This window comes from Hibiscus syriacus, unplaced genomic scaffold (assembly GCF_006381635.1).
Source record: "Hibiscus syriacus cultivar Baekdansim isolate YM2019G1 unplaced genomic scaffold, ASM638163v2 tig00110206_pilon, whole genome shotgun sequence".
In the NCBI taxonomy this organism is placed as follows: Eukaryota; Viridiplantae; Streptophyta; class Magnoliopsida; order Malvales; family Malvaceae; genus Hibiscus; species Hibiscus syriacus.
In genome coordinates this window covers 514,893-532,637 of record NW_024062627.1, presented here as the reverse complement: position 1 = coordinate 532,637, position 17,745 = coordinate 514,893, and the positions used below count along the sequence as shown (strand labels likewise).

General features: G+C 36.1%; 1 protein-coding gene across 1 annotated transcript; it reads right to left on the bottom strand.

Moving 5' to 3' along the window:
* Positions 1–14,108: 14,108 nt before the first annotated feature.
* Positions 14,109–15,529, bottom strand: LOC120219374 (probable aspartic proteinase GIP2). The gene has a single exon (XM_039216186.1). It carries the CDS (start codon positions 15,512–15,514, stop codon positions 14,288–14,290), a length of 1,227 nt encoding a protein of 408 aa, XP_039072117.1. The 5' UTR covers positions 15,515–15,529; the 3' UTR covers positions 14,109–14,287.
* Positions 15,530–17,745: the final 2,216 nt, after the last annotated feature.

Genomic DNA, 17,745 nt, shown 5'->3' with positions numbered 1-17,745 from the left:
AATTGTTATATTTTCCCCAAGGATGATGTGGCTAATTTATTTATTTATTTTGGATATGGTTCCACTTCTTTAAGACACTTTGTAGCACTACATAATAATGTTCATTTCATCTTATTTTTCAGCCTAATTTATTTTCCCCAAGGATAAAACATGGTCGTTATAGTTCAAGAAATACATAATATTTGATTATAAAACTTTAATATATGTTATAGAGATTATGAGAATGTAAGTAACGAGAAATATGAAAGATTTTAGTAAAAAATTATGATTTGTTGAGTACATAAGTGCCGACTATAGGGTACTGTTTTGTTGAGTCATTTGACTATTAAAAATTATAAAATGATCATTCGATTATAGGATGTTTCTTGTTGAGTCATTCGACTATTAAAAGTTACAAAATGATCACTATACTATTCATATGTTCCAAACTCGTCATTTTTCAATAAAAAAAATTTATGGTCGTCTAATCTTAACGTTAACATGCTAACTGAGATATGATAGTCATTTGAGATTCTGGGATTAGATTTTTAGCATATCTTAGTTAGTAGGTTAATGTCCAGCTTAGACTGTTGTCAATTTTTTAATAGAAAATGACGAGTTTGGAACATATAAATAGTTGAGTGATCATTTTGTAACTTTTAATAATGGGGACGCAACAAAGCAACACACTATAGTTTGAGAATCATTTTGTAACCTTTTATTGTGGGGACTTAAAAAACAACACACTATAACTAAAAAATCATTTTATAACTTTTAATAATCTATTACTTAATAAAATAATATTTTATAATCAGAGATATTTGTATACTTTACCTATTTATTTTAAAAGATAGGGAGATGGACTAAAAGTGGTCAAGAAGGGCGACTATTGAGAGTGCCAACTCACCTTGTTGGAAAGATCAGATCAACAAAGCAATTTAAAAATGGATCACTTATCACTTTCGTTCTCATCGGCTCGTCGCTTGTGCTTTAAAGTCTGTTTCCAACTCATTTTTTTATGTTTTTTTATCGGTCCAGAAAAGAAGAGAAAAGAAAGCAATTTTAATGTGTTGATTGTCCCCAAAAGAAGCTCATTTTTTATGCTTTCACTAAACAGTAAATGTTATATAAGAAATGTATCAAAAAGTAAAGGAAAGCTACAGCACTCATCAAACAATTACCATTTTTTTTACTTTAGTCAATATTTTTTCTTTGATTTTCTATGTTATTTTCTATCTCTTCATCAATAGTTGATGTGCTTATTTTTTAATTATTTAATGCTCGTCAACAAGTCACCATCTAATTGATCAATTAATGTGTTCGTTAATTAATAATAGTGTTGTTCTTTCTTGAGGTATTGAGTTTAAGCAATCTTATTTACAGGGTGTAACTCCCTAGATCCGGCCTGGACATTATGCCCATGTCTAGGTGATTACGTATCATATTCAGAATTTTTTTTATATTTAAAACAACGTTGAAATCCATGTCTCAGTAATATGTGAAATTTATCTATAATAAATATTTATACGATAAACATATATGAATACATATTTTAGAAAACCATATAAAACACATACATATCAAAATACCACAGAAAACTCTATAAGACATTTACGGAACAAAATATCGGTAATACTGTAACAACTCGAAAATTTCAAAATAATAATTAATTGGGAATTGAGGTTTTAATTATGAAAATTGGTAAATTTTTGGAGACTAAATTAAAAGATTTTAAAACTTGTAGCTTGTTTTAGAGTTAAAGAAAATTCAGGGACCAAGCCCTGAATTTACCCTAAAATATTAGGTATGTTTGGGTTATAAATGAATATGCCACGCCCAAATTTTCCTTCCCCTAAGTCAACTTCCGACGACGATCCCGACGCCGTCCGAATTCCGATCGTCGTTTAAAACCACCATTGTGTTCATCATTGAGAGAGGAACAAACCCTTCAATTTAATTGAAGCGAAACGCTGCCAAACGCCGTGAATTTCAAGTCAAAGCATCGACATTTTTTTTAGCTCAATCGTCTAGAAAATCCTAAATTCATCGATGATCGTTACTCCGTTTACGACACCTCCTGCACCATCGTGTTCCTTGTGTCGTTTCGAGTCCGCCCGATGTCATCCTTGGTCTCCGTCGACGGCGACGCATGAGGAGGTGGAGCAGTCAAAGATTCGACCGTGTTGAAATCTAGCTCTCCGCCATTCAAAAATTTGAACTGATCTTTGTAAGTATCTCGAAATCGCTCAAAATAATTTTTAGAAATTTTTCCGTGATTTTTAAAGCCCCGGAGGAGGTCCCACGCGCCGCCGTAGGGCGAGTGAATAACTGGAAAATCAGTTTAACCGGTTTTGACCCGACCCGACCCGTTGACCCGACCCGTAACATTTTGGGAATTAATTCGAAAAAGTGCTATTTTGGGAATTTATTCGGAAAAAGGTGCTATTTTGGAGATTTAATTCGAAAAAGTGCTTTTTTGAGAATTTAATTCAAAAAGGTGCTATTTTGGTAATTATTTTAAAAATGGTGCTATTTCTGTAAAATGATTGACAGTTTGTTGACCACCTTTGACCAGAACTTTGACCGGCTATTAAACAGCCGTTAATCTTTTCCGAGAATACCTATCCTGACAGTTTTTGATGTTCCGAATCCGTTTTTGGGGTTGGTTTCACAAAATTCAAACCCCAAAGTCTCCGAATTGTCAATCAAACCCGTTGATTTTGATTTTGACCAATAATTCAAATTTTCGAAAAGTCATACTTTATGTTTTTCGACGTCATGAATCTGATTCCGAAGTCTGTTTTGCCAAATTCTGACCCGAAATTCCCGAATCGAGCTTGTAAAACCAAAAAGCTTAATATTTTAATATTTTGATTATTTAATTAAGATTTGGTTAAGGAATTGATTCAATAAAAAAATATTTTATGAAGGTACTCGTGTTTCACCTGAGCATGGATCAATTAGGTCCGATGTTGTCCGTTCGTTAGATCAGCCTGAACCGCGTACTACGAGAATTACACGTAGGTTTCCGTATATTATTTAAATAATATTTAGATTATTTATATTAGGTTTCCAATATGGATTTTTCCAATTCGTAGGATCTAGCGCCGCAGTAGAGCGTGATCGACAAAACCAGTAATAAGCTTCCCTATTTGATTTCTCAGACTGTTACAGGTGTGTTTCATGACAGTGTTATTTTACTGTTTTAAAAATATTGTTTTAGATTGGTGATAATTCATAATACTGTTATGACATGATACATGATACGTGATTCCTGAATATTGATTTCCTGATATCTGATTTCTGTATTTCGATATATGTTTTTTTTAAGCATGAATTATTCACCAATTTTACTTGAATACATACTTGTTTATTACTGACATTGGGGGGAAATTGTTGGAGGAAGAATACTTGCAGGCTCTTCGGCTTTGTGCTCAGGGCCTTACTGGAAGTGACGGGGTGTATGGTTATGGGGAAACTACACATTTTGTTCGTGACGGATGGGGGTAGTGTTCATATTTTAAATAAAACAAACATGTTTGATGAAATAATTTTACTGAAATATTTTATTAAAATGTTTTTATACATTGTTTGAAGCACACTGGGCTTTTTAGCTCATTCTATAGTTTTTACCCTTTTTCAGATAATAGCAGACCGTAAGCTAGCAGATTTGGCACCAAGGGAGATCAACTACTTATTTTATACGAACATATATCTCTACATGTTTTCCGTTGTATCTGGTGACATGTATTTGATGTCGTTTTGGATATATATTTTGTTTTGTATTATAAGTTGTTTAAAAAAACTCTGAATGGGACATGTGACCACTTAGGTTTGGGTCTATCTTACAGACCGGGTCCGGGGGGTTATATTTGGAGGTATCAGAGCTTTCGGTTTTAAACACTCTGACTGTATATGGGTCCTAAACTTGGGATTTTTAAGAAGAAAAAAAATGTCACCTTATGTTATGATTTAAAGTTTTCTCAAGATCCCTGATGCTAATCTGACACATGTTTCAAATTCTTTCTGTAGAGCCTTATAGATCCAACGATGAATGCTGATAGAGGTCGTAGGATAGGACGTGGAAGTAGTAGAGGGCGAGTCACTCGACCTTCGATTACGATAGACGATCTAATGTCACCACGTGATCCTCCTGTTCCGCAAGTAGATCCGACTCTTTCTCAAGATGATCAGTTTACTCCTGTAAGAGATCCTCTCGTCACTGAGGATGAGGATACTGAGATTAATGAAGACGCCATTAACAGAGCTATCTTCCGCATGTTTCACAGAGCTGCTAGAACCCCTAGTAACATGACTGCAGTGGAGATTTCAAACTCTCTGGTTGCTGCTGGAGTAGTTTCATTCGAGGATATTACTGGTGGACCTCCGACAGACACTGAGTATTAGCTGGAGGACACAGAGAGGATTATGGATGAGATGGACCTCGGACCTGAGCAGAAGTTGAAGGGGGCCCTAACTATGTTGAAAAAAGAAAGCTTCAGATGGTGGCAATCCATTTCTGGCAGTATTCCGAGGAACCAAATAACATGGGATCTTTTCAAGACGCGCTTCCGGAGTCGCTACATCGGAGAGAGATATCTGCAGGAGCGACGCCAGGAGTTTCAGAATCTGGAGCAGGGTAATATGTCTGTTATGGATTACGAGATGGAGTTCATCCGATTGAGCCGTTATGCTCCTGGACTTGTTGACACGGAGACAGATCGATGCTTGAGGTTTGAGAATAGACTCAGGTATGAGATCAGGAGTCGAGTTGCTACCTACCGAGAGAGGAATTTTGATGATTTGGTTGAGATAGCCAAGACTGCTGATGAAATAGAGCGACTTGGTATGGAGCACAAGAGAGATAGTGATCGAGCTCAAACCCGATTCAGGAGGCCTTCTGGTTCTGTTGATTCTTCAGCACACCCAAGCAAGAGAGGCAGGGGTGAGTCTTTTCATAGAGGTGGTAAGAGTGTCAGACCTGTTGCATCTGGTTCTTCAGCTGATCAATCTTCTAGACATGGTGGTTCTTTTGGGTCGCAAACATTGCCAACATGCGATTACTATGGGAAACATCATTTTGGGGAATGTAGGATGAAATTGGGCACTTGTTATAAATGTGGGTCTGGTGACCATCATTTGAAGGATTGTCCAGAGATACTTCGTTCTGTTCAAACACCAACTCATACTCCCGCTCGTACTCAGAGTATTGTTCATACTCCAGCAGTGAGTCATAGTCAGGGCAGAGTACCAGGATCGGCTAGTAGAGGCCGAGCATCTCAGAGTAGGGGTCCAGTCAGATCTGATGCCAGACAACCTGCATTGGTTTACACTGCCAGACTTCGACAAGATCGTGATGGGCCTAATGTGACTGCAGGTACTGTTACTATTCATTCAGTTCCATACTTTGCATTGTTTGATAGTGGCTCTACCAATTCCTATGTATCACATTCCGTTTCTGAGGGTCTAAATATTCCTGTTGAGAATACTGAGCATTCAGTGATAGTTCAAAGTCCCTTAGGCAAATCCATCGTGTTGGATCGTATTTTTAGAGAGTGACCTATAAAGATCAATGGAGAGATTTTTCTGGCTGACCTGATGGAGTTACCTTTGGAAGAGTTTGATTTGATTCTCGGCGTAGATTGGTTGAACAAACATCGAGTAAATATTGATTTTGAGACTAAGAGAGCTGTTCTGAAGACCCCAGATAATCGAAAGATTGTAATGATTGAGGAACGCCGTGGATTTCTGACGAATGTTGTGTCTGCTTTGGTAGCTGAGAAGATGATCAGGAAAGGTTCCGAGGCGTTTCTTGCTTATATATTGGATACTAGGAGTTCTCAGTATGATATTGAAGGTATCCAGATTGTCAAGGAATTTTTCGATGTTTTTCCCGAGGAGTTGCCTGGATTACCGCCGAATAGAGAGGTTGAGTTTGAAATTGAAGTATATTCTGGTTCTACCCCGGTTTCAATGGCTCCTTATCGTATGGTCCCAAAGGAGCTTAAAGAACTTAAAGTCCAACTCCAGGAGTTGTTGGACAGAGGATTTATCCGACCCAGTGTATCACCGTAGGGAGCCCCAGTTCTCTTTGTCAAGAAGAAAGATGGGACATTGAGACTTTGTATCGATTATAGGAAACTGAACAAGCTCACGGTTAAAAACAAATATACTTTGCCCGGAATCGATGATCTATTTGACCAATTTCGAGGGGCTTCTATTTTCTCAAAAATAGACTTGAGGTCTGGGTATTATAAACTCAAAGTGAAATATTTGGATATTCTGAAGACTGCTTTTCGAACTCGGTATGGGCATTATGAGTTTTTAGTGATGTCGTTCGGGTTAACAAATGCCCTTGCTGCTTTTATGGATCTGATGCATAGGGTGTTTCGACCTTATTTGGACCAGTTTGTAGTTGTGTTCATCGATGACATACTGGTGTATTCTAGAAGTGAAGCAGAACATGAGGAGCATTTAAGGATTGTTCTACAAACTTTAAGGGATAATAAGTTATACGTTAAGTTGAGCAAGTGTGAGTTTTGGCTCAGCGAAGTGACTTTTCTTGGACATATCGTTTCTGCTGATGGTATTCGGGTGGATCCAAGCAAAGTGGAGGCTATTCTGAACTTGAAGCAACCCAGGAACGTTTCAGAGATCCGTAGTTTCTTGGGCTTAGCTGGTTACTACCGTCGTTTCGTTGAGGGGTTTTCCCTTATTGCAGCTCCTCTGACGAAACTATTGAGGAAAGATGTTCCATTTGTCTGGTCTGAGGACCAACAAGCTAGCTTTGAGAAATTGAAGATTGTTCTAACTCAAGCCCCAGTGTTGATTATGCCTGAATCAGGGAAAGATTTTTCTGTCTACAGTGATGCTTCTCACTCTGGATTAGGTTGTGTTTTGATGCAAGATAGAAAGGTTATCGCTTATGCTTCGCGTCAATTAAAGCTGCATGAGCGTAACTATCCTATTCACGATCTGGAGTTAGCTGCTGCGGTTTTTGCTTTAAAGATCTGGAGACACTACTTATACGGAGAAAAGTGTTATATTTATACTGATCATAAGAGTCTGAAATATCTGCTTACTCAGAAAGAATTGAATTTGAGACAGCGTCGCTGGTTGGAGCTTCTAAAGGACTATGATTTGGAGATAGAATATCATCCAGGGAAGGCTAATGTAGTGGCAGACGCCTTGAGCCGTAAGGCAATATCATATCTCAAAGCCTTATTCGCCAACTTGAGTCTATTTGATGATAATAGTTTGTTAGCAGAGTTGCAGGTTAAACCTACTTTGGCATATGAGATTAAGACCAAACAACTTCTGGATAACTCATTGCTTCCCATTATTGAGAAAGTTAAGCAAGGATCGAGTTCAGAGTATACTGTGGATCAGGATGGTATTTTGTGTTTTCACGGTCGTTACTGTGTCCCTAAAGATGATGAGTTGAGACGGGTTATTCTTCAGGAGGCTCATAGTAGCCTTTATGCTATGCATCCTGGCGGGGACAAAATGTACAATAATCTCAAATAGCGTTACTTTTGGACTGGTATGAAAAAGAATATTTCAGATTTTATGGCGAGGTGTTTGACTTGTCAGCAGGTTAAGGCAGAGCACCAGCATCCATCTGGATTGTTAATTTCAATTAAGATTCCTGAGTGGAAATGGGAGCGCATTACGATGGACTTCGTTACTGGTCTTCCTTTGTCTCCTTTTAAAAAGGATTCTATTTCGGTGATTGTTGATCGACTCACTAAATCAGCGCACTTTATCCCTATCCGGATTAATTATTCCTTGGGCAAACTGGATAAGTTGTACATTTCTGAGATCGTTAGACTTCAAGGTGTTCCGTTGTCTATCATATCTGATCAAATCCAAGGTTCACTTCCAGATTCTGGAAAGCTTTGCACGAGGCTCTGGGTACACGTTTGAATTTCAGTACAGCTTTTCATCCTCAGACTGATGGACAGTCTGAGCGAGTGATTTAGGTGTTGGAGGATATGTTACGGGGTTGTGTGATTGATTTCCGTGGTAGTTGGGAAGATTTCTTGCCATTAGCTGAGTTTGCTTACAATAATAGTTATCAGGCGAGTATCTGCATGGCACCGTACGAGGCTTTATATGGACGGAGATGTCGTACTCCTATATGTTGGACTGAGTTGTATGATAGGAAAACTTTGGGTCCAGACTTGGTACGAGAGACTGAAGATATTGTTAGACTGATCCGTGATCGCTTAAGAGAGGCATTTGATAGGCAGAAATCATACGCATATAAGCGACGTAAGGATATTGAGTTTGAGGTTGGAGATCAGGTTTTTCTCAAGGTATCTCCATGGAAGAAAGTATTGAGATTTGGACGTAAGGGTAAACTGAGTCCGCGATTTATTGGGCCTTATCGTATTCTGAAGAAAGTTGGACCTGTTGCTTATCAGCTTGAGTTGCCTTCCCAGCTCAGTCGTATTCATGATGTTTTTCACATGTCTATGTTAAGGCGATACCGTCCAGATCCAGATCACATCATTCAGGTTGATGAGGTAGAGCTGAGACCTGATTTGTCATATGAGGAGGAGCCTATTCATGTTTTAGAGAGGGATGAGCGAGTTCTTCGGAATAGGCGTATTCCAATGGTCAAAGTTCAGTGGAGTAATCGTAGCCCCTCAGAAGCTACTTGGGAGACATTGGAGTCAATGGAGGTTCAATTTCCTCATATGTTTTCATAAGGTAAATTTCGAGGACGAAATTTCTTGTAAAGGGGGAGAATTGTAACAACCCGAAAATTTCAAAATAATATTTAATTGGGAATTGAGGTTTTAATTATGAAAATTGGTAAATTTTTGGGGACTAAATTGAAAGATTTTAAAACTTGTAGCTTGTTTTAGAGTTAAAGAAAATTTATGGACCAAGCCCTGAATTTACCCTAAAATGTTAGGTATGTTTGGGTTATAAATGAATATGCGTGCCACGCCCAAATTTCCCTTCCCCTACGTCAACTTCCGACGACGATCCCGACGCCGTCCGAATTCCGATCGTCGTTTTAAAACCACCATCGTGTTCATCATCGAGCAAGGAACAAACCTTTCAATTTAATTGAAGCGAAACGCTGCCAAACGCCGTGAATTTCAAGTCAAAGCATTGACGTTTTTTTAGCTCAATCGCCTAGAAAATCCTAAATTCATCGTCGGTCGTTGCTCAGTTTACGAAACCTCATGCACCATCGTGTTCCTTGTGCCGTTTCGAGTCCGTCGGTGTCATCCTTGGTCTCCGTCGACAGCGGCGCGTGAGGAGGTGGAGCAGTCAAAGATTTGGCCGTGTTGAAATCGAGCTCTCCGCCGTTCAAAAATTTGAACCGATCTTTGTAAGTATCTCGAAATCGCTCAAAATAATTTTTAGAAATTTTTCCGTGTTTTTAGAGCCCCGGAGGAGGTCCCACGCGCCGTCGTAGGGCGAGTGAATAACTGGAAAATCGGTTTAACCGGTTTGAACCGATTTGACCGGTTTTGACCCGACCCGACCCGTTGACCAGGTGATATTTTGGGAATTAATTCGAAATAGGTGTTATTTTGGGAATTAATTCGAAAAGAGTGCTATTTTGGGAATTTATTCGGAAAAAAGTGCTATTTTGGGGATTTAATTTGAAAAATTGCTTTTTTGGAATTTAATTCGAAAAGGTGCTATTTTGGTAATTATTTTAAAAATGGTGCTATTTCTGTAAAATAATTGACAGTTTGTTGACCACCTTTGACCAGAACTTTGACCGGCTTTGACCGGCTATTAAACAGCCGTTAATCTTTTTCGAGAATACATATCCTGACAATTTTCGACGTCCCAAATCCCTTTTTGGGGTCGGTTTCACAAAATTCAAATCCAAAAGTCTCCGAATCGTCAGTCAAACCCGTTGACTTTGATTTTGACCAAGAATTCAAATTTTCGGAAAGTCATACTTTATGTTTTTCAACGTCCTAAATCTGATTCCGAAGTCCGTTTTGCCAAATTCTGACCCGAAATTCCCGAATCGAGCTTGTAAAACCAAAAGGCTTTATATTTTAATATTTTGATTATTTAATTGAGATTTGATTAAGGAATTGATTCAATAAAAAATATTTTATGAAGGTACTCGTGTTTCACCTGAGCATGGATCAATTAGGTCCGGTGTTGTCCGTTCGTTAGATCAGCCTGAACCGCGTACTACGAGAATTACCCGTAGGTTTTCTTATATTATTTAAATAATATTTAGATTATTTATATTAGGTTTCCAATATGGATTTTTCCAATTCGTAGGATCTAGCGCCGCAGCAGAGCGTGATCGACAAAACCAGTAATAAGCTTCCCTATTTGATTTCTCAGACTGTTACAAGTGTGTTTCATGACAGTGTTATTTTACTGTTTTAAAAATATTATTTTAGATTGGTGATAATTCATAATACTGTTATGACATGATACATGATTCCTGAATATTGATTTCCTGATATCTGATTTCTGTATTTCGATATATGTTTTTTTAAAGCATGAATTATTCACCAATTTTACTTGAATACATACTTGTTTATTACTGACATTGGGGGGAAATTGTTGGAGGAAGAATACTTACAGGCTCCTCGGCTTTGTGCTCAGGGCCTTATTGGACGTGACGGGATGTATGGTTATGGGGAACCTACACATTTTGTTCGTGACGGATGGGGGTAGTGTTCATATTTTAAATAAAACAAACATGTTTGATGAAATGATTTTACTGAAATATTTTATTAAAATGTTTTTATACATTGTTTGAAGCACACAGGGCTTTTTAGCTCATTCTATAGTTTTTACCCTTTTCCAGATAATAGCAGATCGTAAGCTAGCAGATTTGGCATCAAGGGAGATCAACTACTTATTTTGTACGAACATATATCTCTACATGTTTTCCGTTGTATCTGGTGACATGTATTTGCTGTCGTTTTGGATATATATTTTGTTTTGTATTATATCTAATGTATTATTAGTTGTTTAAAAAAAACTCTGAATGGGACATGTGACCACTTAGGTTTGGGTCTATCTTACAGACCGGGTCCGGGGGGGTTACAAATACGGATATATCCAAAATGATAGCAAAATGCATGTCACCAAATACAACTAAAAAACATATAAAGATATACGGTCATACAAAAGTAAAAGTAGTTGATCTCCCCTGATGCCAAATCTGCTAGATTACGATCTGTTATTATCTGAAAAGGGTAAAATTTCCAGAATGAGCTAAAAATCCCAGTGTGCTCCTTACAGTGTATAAAAAACATACATATAAAAATTTTCAGTAAAATTAGTTTATCAAACATGTTTTTAAAAATATGAACAATACCCCCATCTGATCACATCAGAATGTGTAGGTTCCCCATAACCATACAACCCCTGCACAACAGTAAGGCCCTGAGCACAAAGCCGAGGAGCCTGCATATATACTTCCTCCAACAATACCCCCAATGACCATGAATGTGTTCAAGTGAAAACGATGATTAATCCTTTAAAACATGAAAATGTTTTATGCTTGGAAATCATATACAAAAATACGGAAATCATAAGTTAAATCAGTAACGTACGATAAATTATATATCGAATAAGCCATATTCAAAAATTAGGTATAAAAATATACTGTAACCAGAAATCATATCAGAAGTGCGCCATAAATCAGATATCAAATAAACTATAAGGTAACACCATCAGGAAGCACACTTGTAACAGTCTGAGAAATCGGATAGGAAAGCCTATTACTGAGTTTGTCGATCACGCTTTGCTGCAGCGCTAGATCATACAAATCGGGAAAAAAAATCATATTGGAAACCTAACATGAATAATCTTAACATTTATTTAAATAATTTACGGAAACCTACGGGTAATTCTTGTATTACGCAGATCTGGCAGATCTGACGAACGGACAATACCAGACCTAACTGATCATCGCTCAGGTGAAACACGAGTACCTTCATAAAATATCTTATTGAATCAATTCTATAATCATATCTCAAAATTTTTGATTATTTATTTGACAAAACGGACTTTGAAATAAGATTTAGGACGTCAAAAAACATAAAATATGACTTTTCGAAATTTTTGACTTTTTGGTCAAAGTTAAAGTCAATGGGATTAACTGACAATTTGGAGGCTTTCGGGTTCGAATTTGAAAAAATGGACTTCGGATTCGGACTCATGACGTTAAAAAATATAAAATATGATTTTTCGAAAAAATTGATTTTTTGGTCAAAGTCAACGATCAACGGTCGGTCGTCGGTCAAAAGTCAACGGATCGGGTCAAATCAACGGGTTAAACCTGGTCAACGGGTCAACTGCCCCAACTGTTTCGAACCTCCTCCATGCGCAGGGGAGGCGCGTGGGACCTCCTACGGAGTCGGAAAAATTACAGAAAAATTTTCTAATAATAATTTAAGCGATTTTGAGACACTTACTAAGCTCGGTTCAAAATTTTGAACGTTAGAGAGCTCGATTTCAACACGTCGGAAACTTTGACTGCTTCACCTCCCTCACGCGTCAACGACGACGGAGACAAGGAGGACACCAGCAGACTCGAAACAACACAAGGAACACTATGGTGCGAGAGGTGTCGAAAACGAAGCAACGATCGGCGCTGAATTGAAGATTTTTACGGCGGTGGTGCTAAAAAAAGTTGAAACTTTGAATCGAAATTCACGGTGTTAGACGATGTTTCACGACACTTGGTTTATGGGGTTTTGTTCACCGTTCGAAGACGAACACGATGACGGTTTCAGATCGACGATTGGTGGTCGAACGGTGTCGGGATCGAGTTTGAAAGTAGGGTGCGGGAGGAAGGAATTTTGAGCAATTTGTTTCTGATTTCAATCAGAAACGAATTGCACACATATAATGAATTTATGTCGATACTATTTGGTAAAATTTAGGATTAGATCCTTAAATTTTCTTCAACTTCTAAAATGACCTACAAGTTCTATAAACTTTTAATTTGACCCTCAAATTTCACCAAATTACTTGTATTAATAATATTTTTTTCAGGTTGTGACATAGGGTGTGTGTGTATTGTGTCAAAAAAGTTTATGAATAAACACTACCTTGTAATCATTCCAGACTATTCAAAGAGTAAAGTTGAACATGTTGGTGGGAAGGATCGAACCCAAATATTAATTTTGGTAGAATTATAATGCTTGTCTAACCTAATTTAGTGGTTTAATTTTGTACTTATGTAGGAGTCTTTGCGTTCAGTTTCTCTTGATAGCCTTTTGAGGTAGCGATACGGTGATTAAATTGAGTTTAATCATTTATAGTAATATATTTGATTTTATTTATTTTAAAAAAAATAATTTAGGGCAGTTACATGGATCTGTTTATAAGATTCGATTTTATTTGACTAATAAAATAGTAATATGTATTTTCACTTTATTGTTGAGTATTAATTTATTAAAAGTTATATGTAAATTTTTAACGATGAAAAGGAAAAAATCGACCTTAAAATATGTCTAAAATGAAAATATATTAATAATAATTTTATAGAAAAAATTGATAATTAAAATAAGAAAATGATAATAATATTTCATAAGAAGTACATATTTAAAATTTATTAAGTGATTCTAACGGTAAAAGTGAATATTATTTTCGTTAAAAGTTATGAGGTTGAGTAGTTACGTATATACGATGTATATGTATTAATAATTAACTAAAAAAAATTCGAACACATACTACTTAAATTTCGAACATATACTACTTTATGATCACCGCCTCAATACATATTTAATAATGTTTACGAAGCAAACAAATACACAATCATACAAAAAAAGGGTAAAGTACACGTCTGGTATCTCAACTATCACTTTTGTTTTATTTTGATGACAATTATTATTTTTTTCTTTTAAAATCATACCTAAATTTATATTTTAATTTCATTTTAATCACTTGTTAAAAAATTAATTGAAATGTTAACGTAACATTTTTTCAATGATGATATAATACTACTTTATGGTGATACTGAATCATTAATTTTTGGCAATAGATGACTAAAATAAAATCAAAACATAATGTTACATATAAACTAAAACAAAAAATATTTGAGTGATTGAAATGAAAGAAAAATAATAATTAAAGTACTAAAGGTGTAATTTACTAAAAACCCAAATATCTAATTCGCATCACCAAGCCTTCTATTAACATGCATTTTTAGCATGATCCAATACACAATGATCTATTAATGAACAATATATATATTCACACTTTAATTCTCTCTTCATGTTCTTGTCCATCGATCCTATCATGCTAGCCTTCACAAAATAAAACTTAAAAAAAAAAAAAAAGACAGAAATCAGATGAAGTGCTTGAGGTTGGAATCTGGTAAGGAAGATGAACAAGTTGTTCCCTTGAACAACAAAGAAGAGCTAAATCCCAACATTGAACTCTCAATATCGAACTCCAAAAGGTTATCTTCCATTTGATGCCCTCCTATTACAATAGGGCTACTCTGTTCCCATCCTCCATCCAATACCCCTACGCACATCCTCTCTTCCCTTACTTTCACCATCAAATTCCTCCCTTCAATTCTCCACTTCACCATCTCACTCTGCAAAACTAGTTCGATTCCAGGCATTGAGTTCCCAACAACACCTTTCGAACTGAAGCAGAGTCCGAACGGAGCAACGGCTGCCACCCTGGTCACGTTCATCCGTGTGGCTGCCTCCACATAAGCTTTGGAAAACTTTGCAAAGATTGAGCTTTCCATCTTGGTATACGGCACGATTGTGCTTAGCTTTGCCTCTAATTTACCTCCTACATGGAAACTCAATCTCCTTCCACCTATCTTGATGGATTTAACATGGATGAAGTAGTCGTTTTGTTTGATAACGAGGGGTGTGTAAATGAGTGACCTTGCTGTTTTGGTCCCGAAAATGGCGTCTCCGTTGCCGGTTAATACGACGCCGGTTGAGGACGATAAGCAAAGACTGAACTTTTGAGGGTGTCCGATCGAGGAACTCAGCTGTGACGGCAGAGAAATGGAAGCTTTCCCTAACCCTAACATCCCCTTGGCGCCACTGGCCAAACCTTGCAAGTGAAAGGTCGGTGCACAAGAAAAGAGGAAGTGATCGACGGTTGTCGTTGTTCCTACCTTTAAAAGGTCAACAGTATCAACGGCTATAGTATCCTCCACCAGTTCCCCTGTTGAAGCCAATCCCGTCACGCCATTGTTGGGGAACACATAACAGTTGGTGTTCAAAAGGCAACTCCTTTTTCCCAGATCATGAGACTTTGCTCTGGAGCAGTTGACGGAGCAGCTCGAGATCAACCTGCTTGATGAATACACGTGTCCGTAATCGCAATCCATCCAAAGAAACGAACCGCCGAGATCAAGCACGAGGTCGGAGGATCGCAATGGAGTGCCGTGAGAAATTCTCGCAACGTACTGAAGAGTGGCTGCATCTTTGGCGACGGGAAACAAAGCGAAACTCGATCGAAATCCCAGAACGGGAAATATGTTTGTGAAGCAATGAAGAAGGAAAGAGAAGAAGAGAAGAAAGCGATGAGTAAACGAAGCCATGGGAGTGGAAATGCGTTTGTTTCTTTAATTGATTTTTTTATGCGATGGATCGCCCACCATGTTTATCTTCATCTGACTCACTCCATTTTGACTCAGAACCAGCGGCTTCTTTATTTTTTTTTCTCCTCTTATGATCTTATCTTTATCATCTCCAACTACATTACAGAAATATATGGGTCAAAATCTATCATCAGGTACTATATTATGTATAAGTTACAGTTTTACTCTTTATATTCTAATTTAGTTCATTTTAGTCCATATAATTTTTTGTATTTTAAAATTTATATCTTGAAACAAATGATACAAAGATGATAAAACTAAATTATAGAGATTAAAAATGATGTATTGGATAACATAAATTAAATATGCATCTTGCATATATTATATGAACTAATGATATATTTTAACTTAATAGATTGAACGATTCTTATTTTGATTATAATAAAATTTTTAGAATTTCAAAAAAAAATGATAAAAGTAAACAAACTAAAGTACAAGGAATAAATTTGTATAATATATATAATACTATGATTAACAATAAAATTTGACTAAATTAAATTATAAAGTTAAATTCATAAAGTATATATAATACAAAGGATTGTAATAAAATTTGACTAAATATGTCGGTATACAAATACGATAAAAATATGCACCTTTTTTTTGTGTGTTGGAGTATTTTTTTATTACTGTCATTATCATTTATTGTTAGCCAGCCACGTCCCAGGGATCAATAATAGCTAATAATATATAAGGGGTGTAAACGAGCCGAGTCGATACTCGAAAGTTTGCGAGTTTAAAATTTTTAAGTTCGATTCGAACTCGAAATCTTGAATTGAAGCTCGTGTGCAACTTGAAAATGCTCAAAATGAAGAAAAAAAAATCTTAAACTTAACTCGATTGAAACCTCAAACTCGAACTCGAACCTGAATCTTAAATGCATGAAAATCTTAATGTATTCTCTTTAAAAAAATGAATACATAAATATTAATATTTTTAATAATTTTTTTTAAATATAATCTTATATATTATATTTTCGAGCTGCTCACGAACTTTTCGAGTCGAGTATCAAGTAGCTCGTTTTGCCTCTTTAAGAATTCGAGTCGAGCTCGAATCGAGTCCATTCAATCCGAGTATTTATCGAGCCCTAATCGAGTCGATCTCGAATAACTCACGATCTATCTCGTCTCATTTACATCCCTAAATTTATAAGCCTAGATCGAATAAAGGTATCATGAAAAGATGCGAATGAACTTCGCGGAATTCATTTTTATTTTTAAATAAAAATATTTAATAAATTGAAAATAAATTTTATTTTTAATAATAATAAAAATATATTTCAATTACTTATTGTTTCTAATTGAAATATACTAAATTATATTTTTTTTAGATATATATGAATTCAAATCAAGATTATAAATTCAATACTTGAAATTTATTTTGAAAAAAATATTTATATAATCAGATTGAATTTAAATTAATTCATTAATATTATTTTTTTATTTTATAAAATATTTTTAGTTGCAATTCATTTTATCCGACAGATATTTTGTTTGTTTTTTTATGAAACAGTGTCCGTTAGACATGCCACAACAATTGCATGTGCAACCTTGTTTCCATTTCGTACGGTGAAGTCAAAACGGCATGTGATGAAATTGATCAAGTGCATGATCAACAAAATTAATTCATCTCGTAGTTCCTTGTAGCTTTCCAATAATAAACCGTCACTGTAAACCTATAGTTACACTGACAAATGCAAGTGTCAATTAATTTTGCGTCACCAAATACAGACGGATATAAATGTGGTTCAGTGACAATGTTTTAGACATCCCTAATACAAAATTTTGATGTAGTGTGGGATTCTAATATTGATAATGTGCAAATTTTAAGAGTGACCGTATCTATCACGCATACATCCTTTCATACTTTGAACTGCACTTATCATCAGCAAACTCAAATCAGCTTTCTCTTCACTTTGTTATTTACCTTCCATTTCATCAGCAGCTTTAAATCACTTTCCAACACCCAAATTCAACCACACAAGATATTAGGCCACAGTAGAAGTCATTTGCAATCAAATTAACTGAAAAGAAGATGATGAAAATGCCAACCTATATTTATCACTCAACTCTATTTTGAACCAGTGGCCTATGAGGCTTTGGAGCTGAATATAAGATCGACATTAATAAATAAATAAAAGCAAAAATGCTGAAACTTCTTGCTACCTTAAGATG

Excerpts from the sequence above, each read along its gene's own strand:
- LOC120219374 (XM_039216186.1), bottom strand. The coding sequence starts at position 15,514 with ATGGCTTCGTTTACTCATCGCTTTCTTCTCTTCTTCTCTTTCCTTCTT.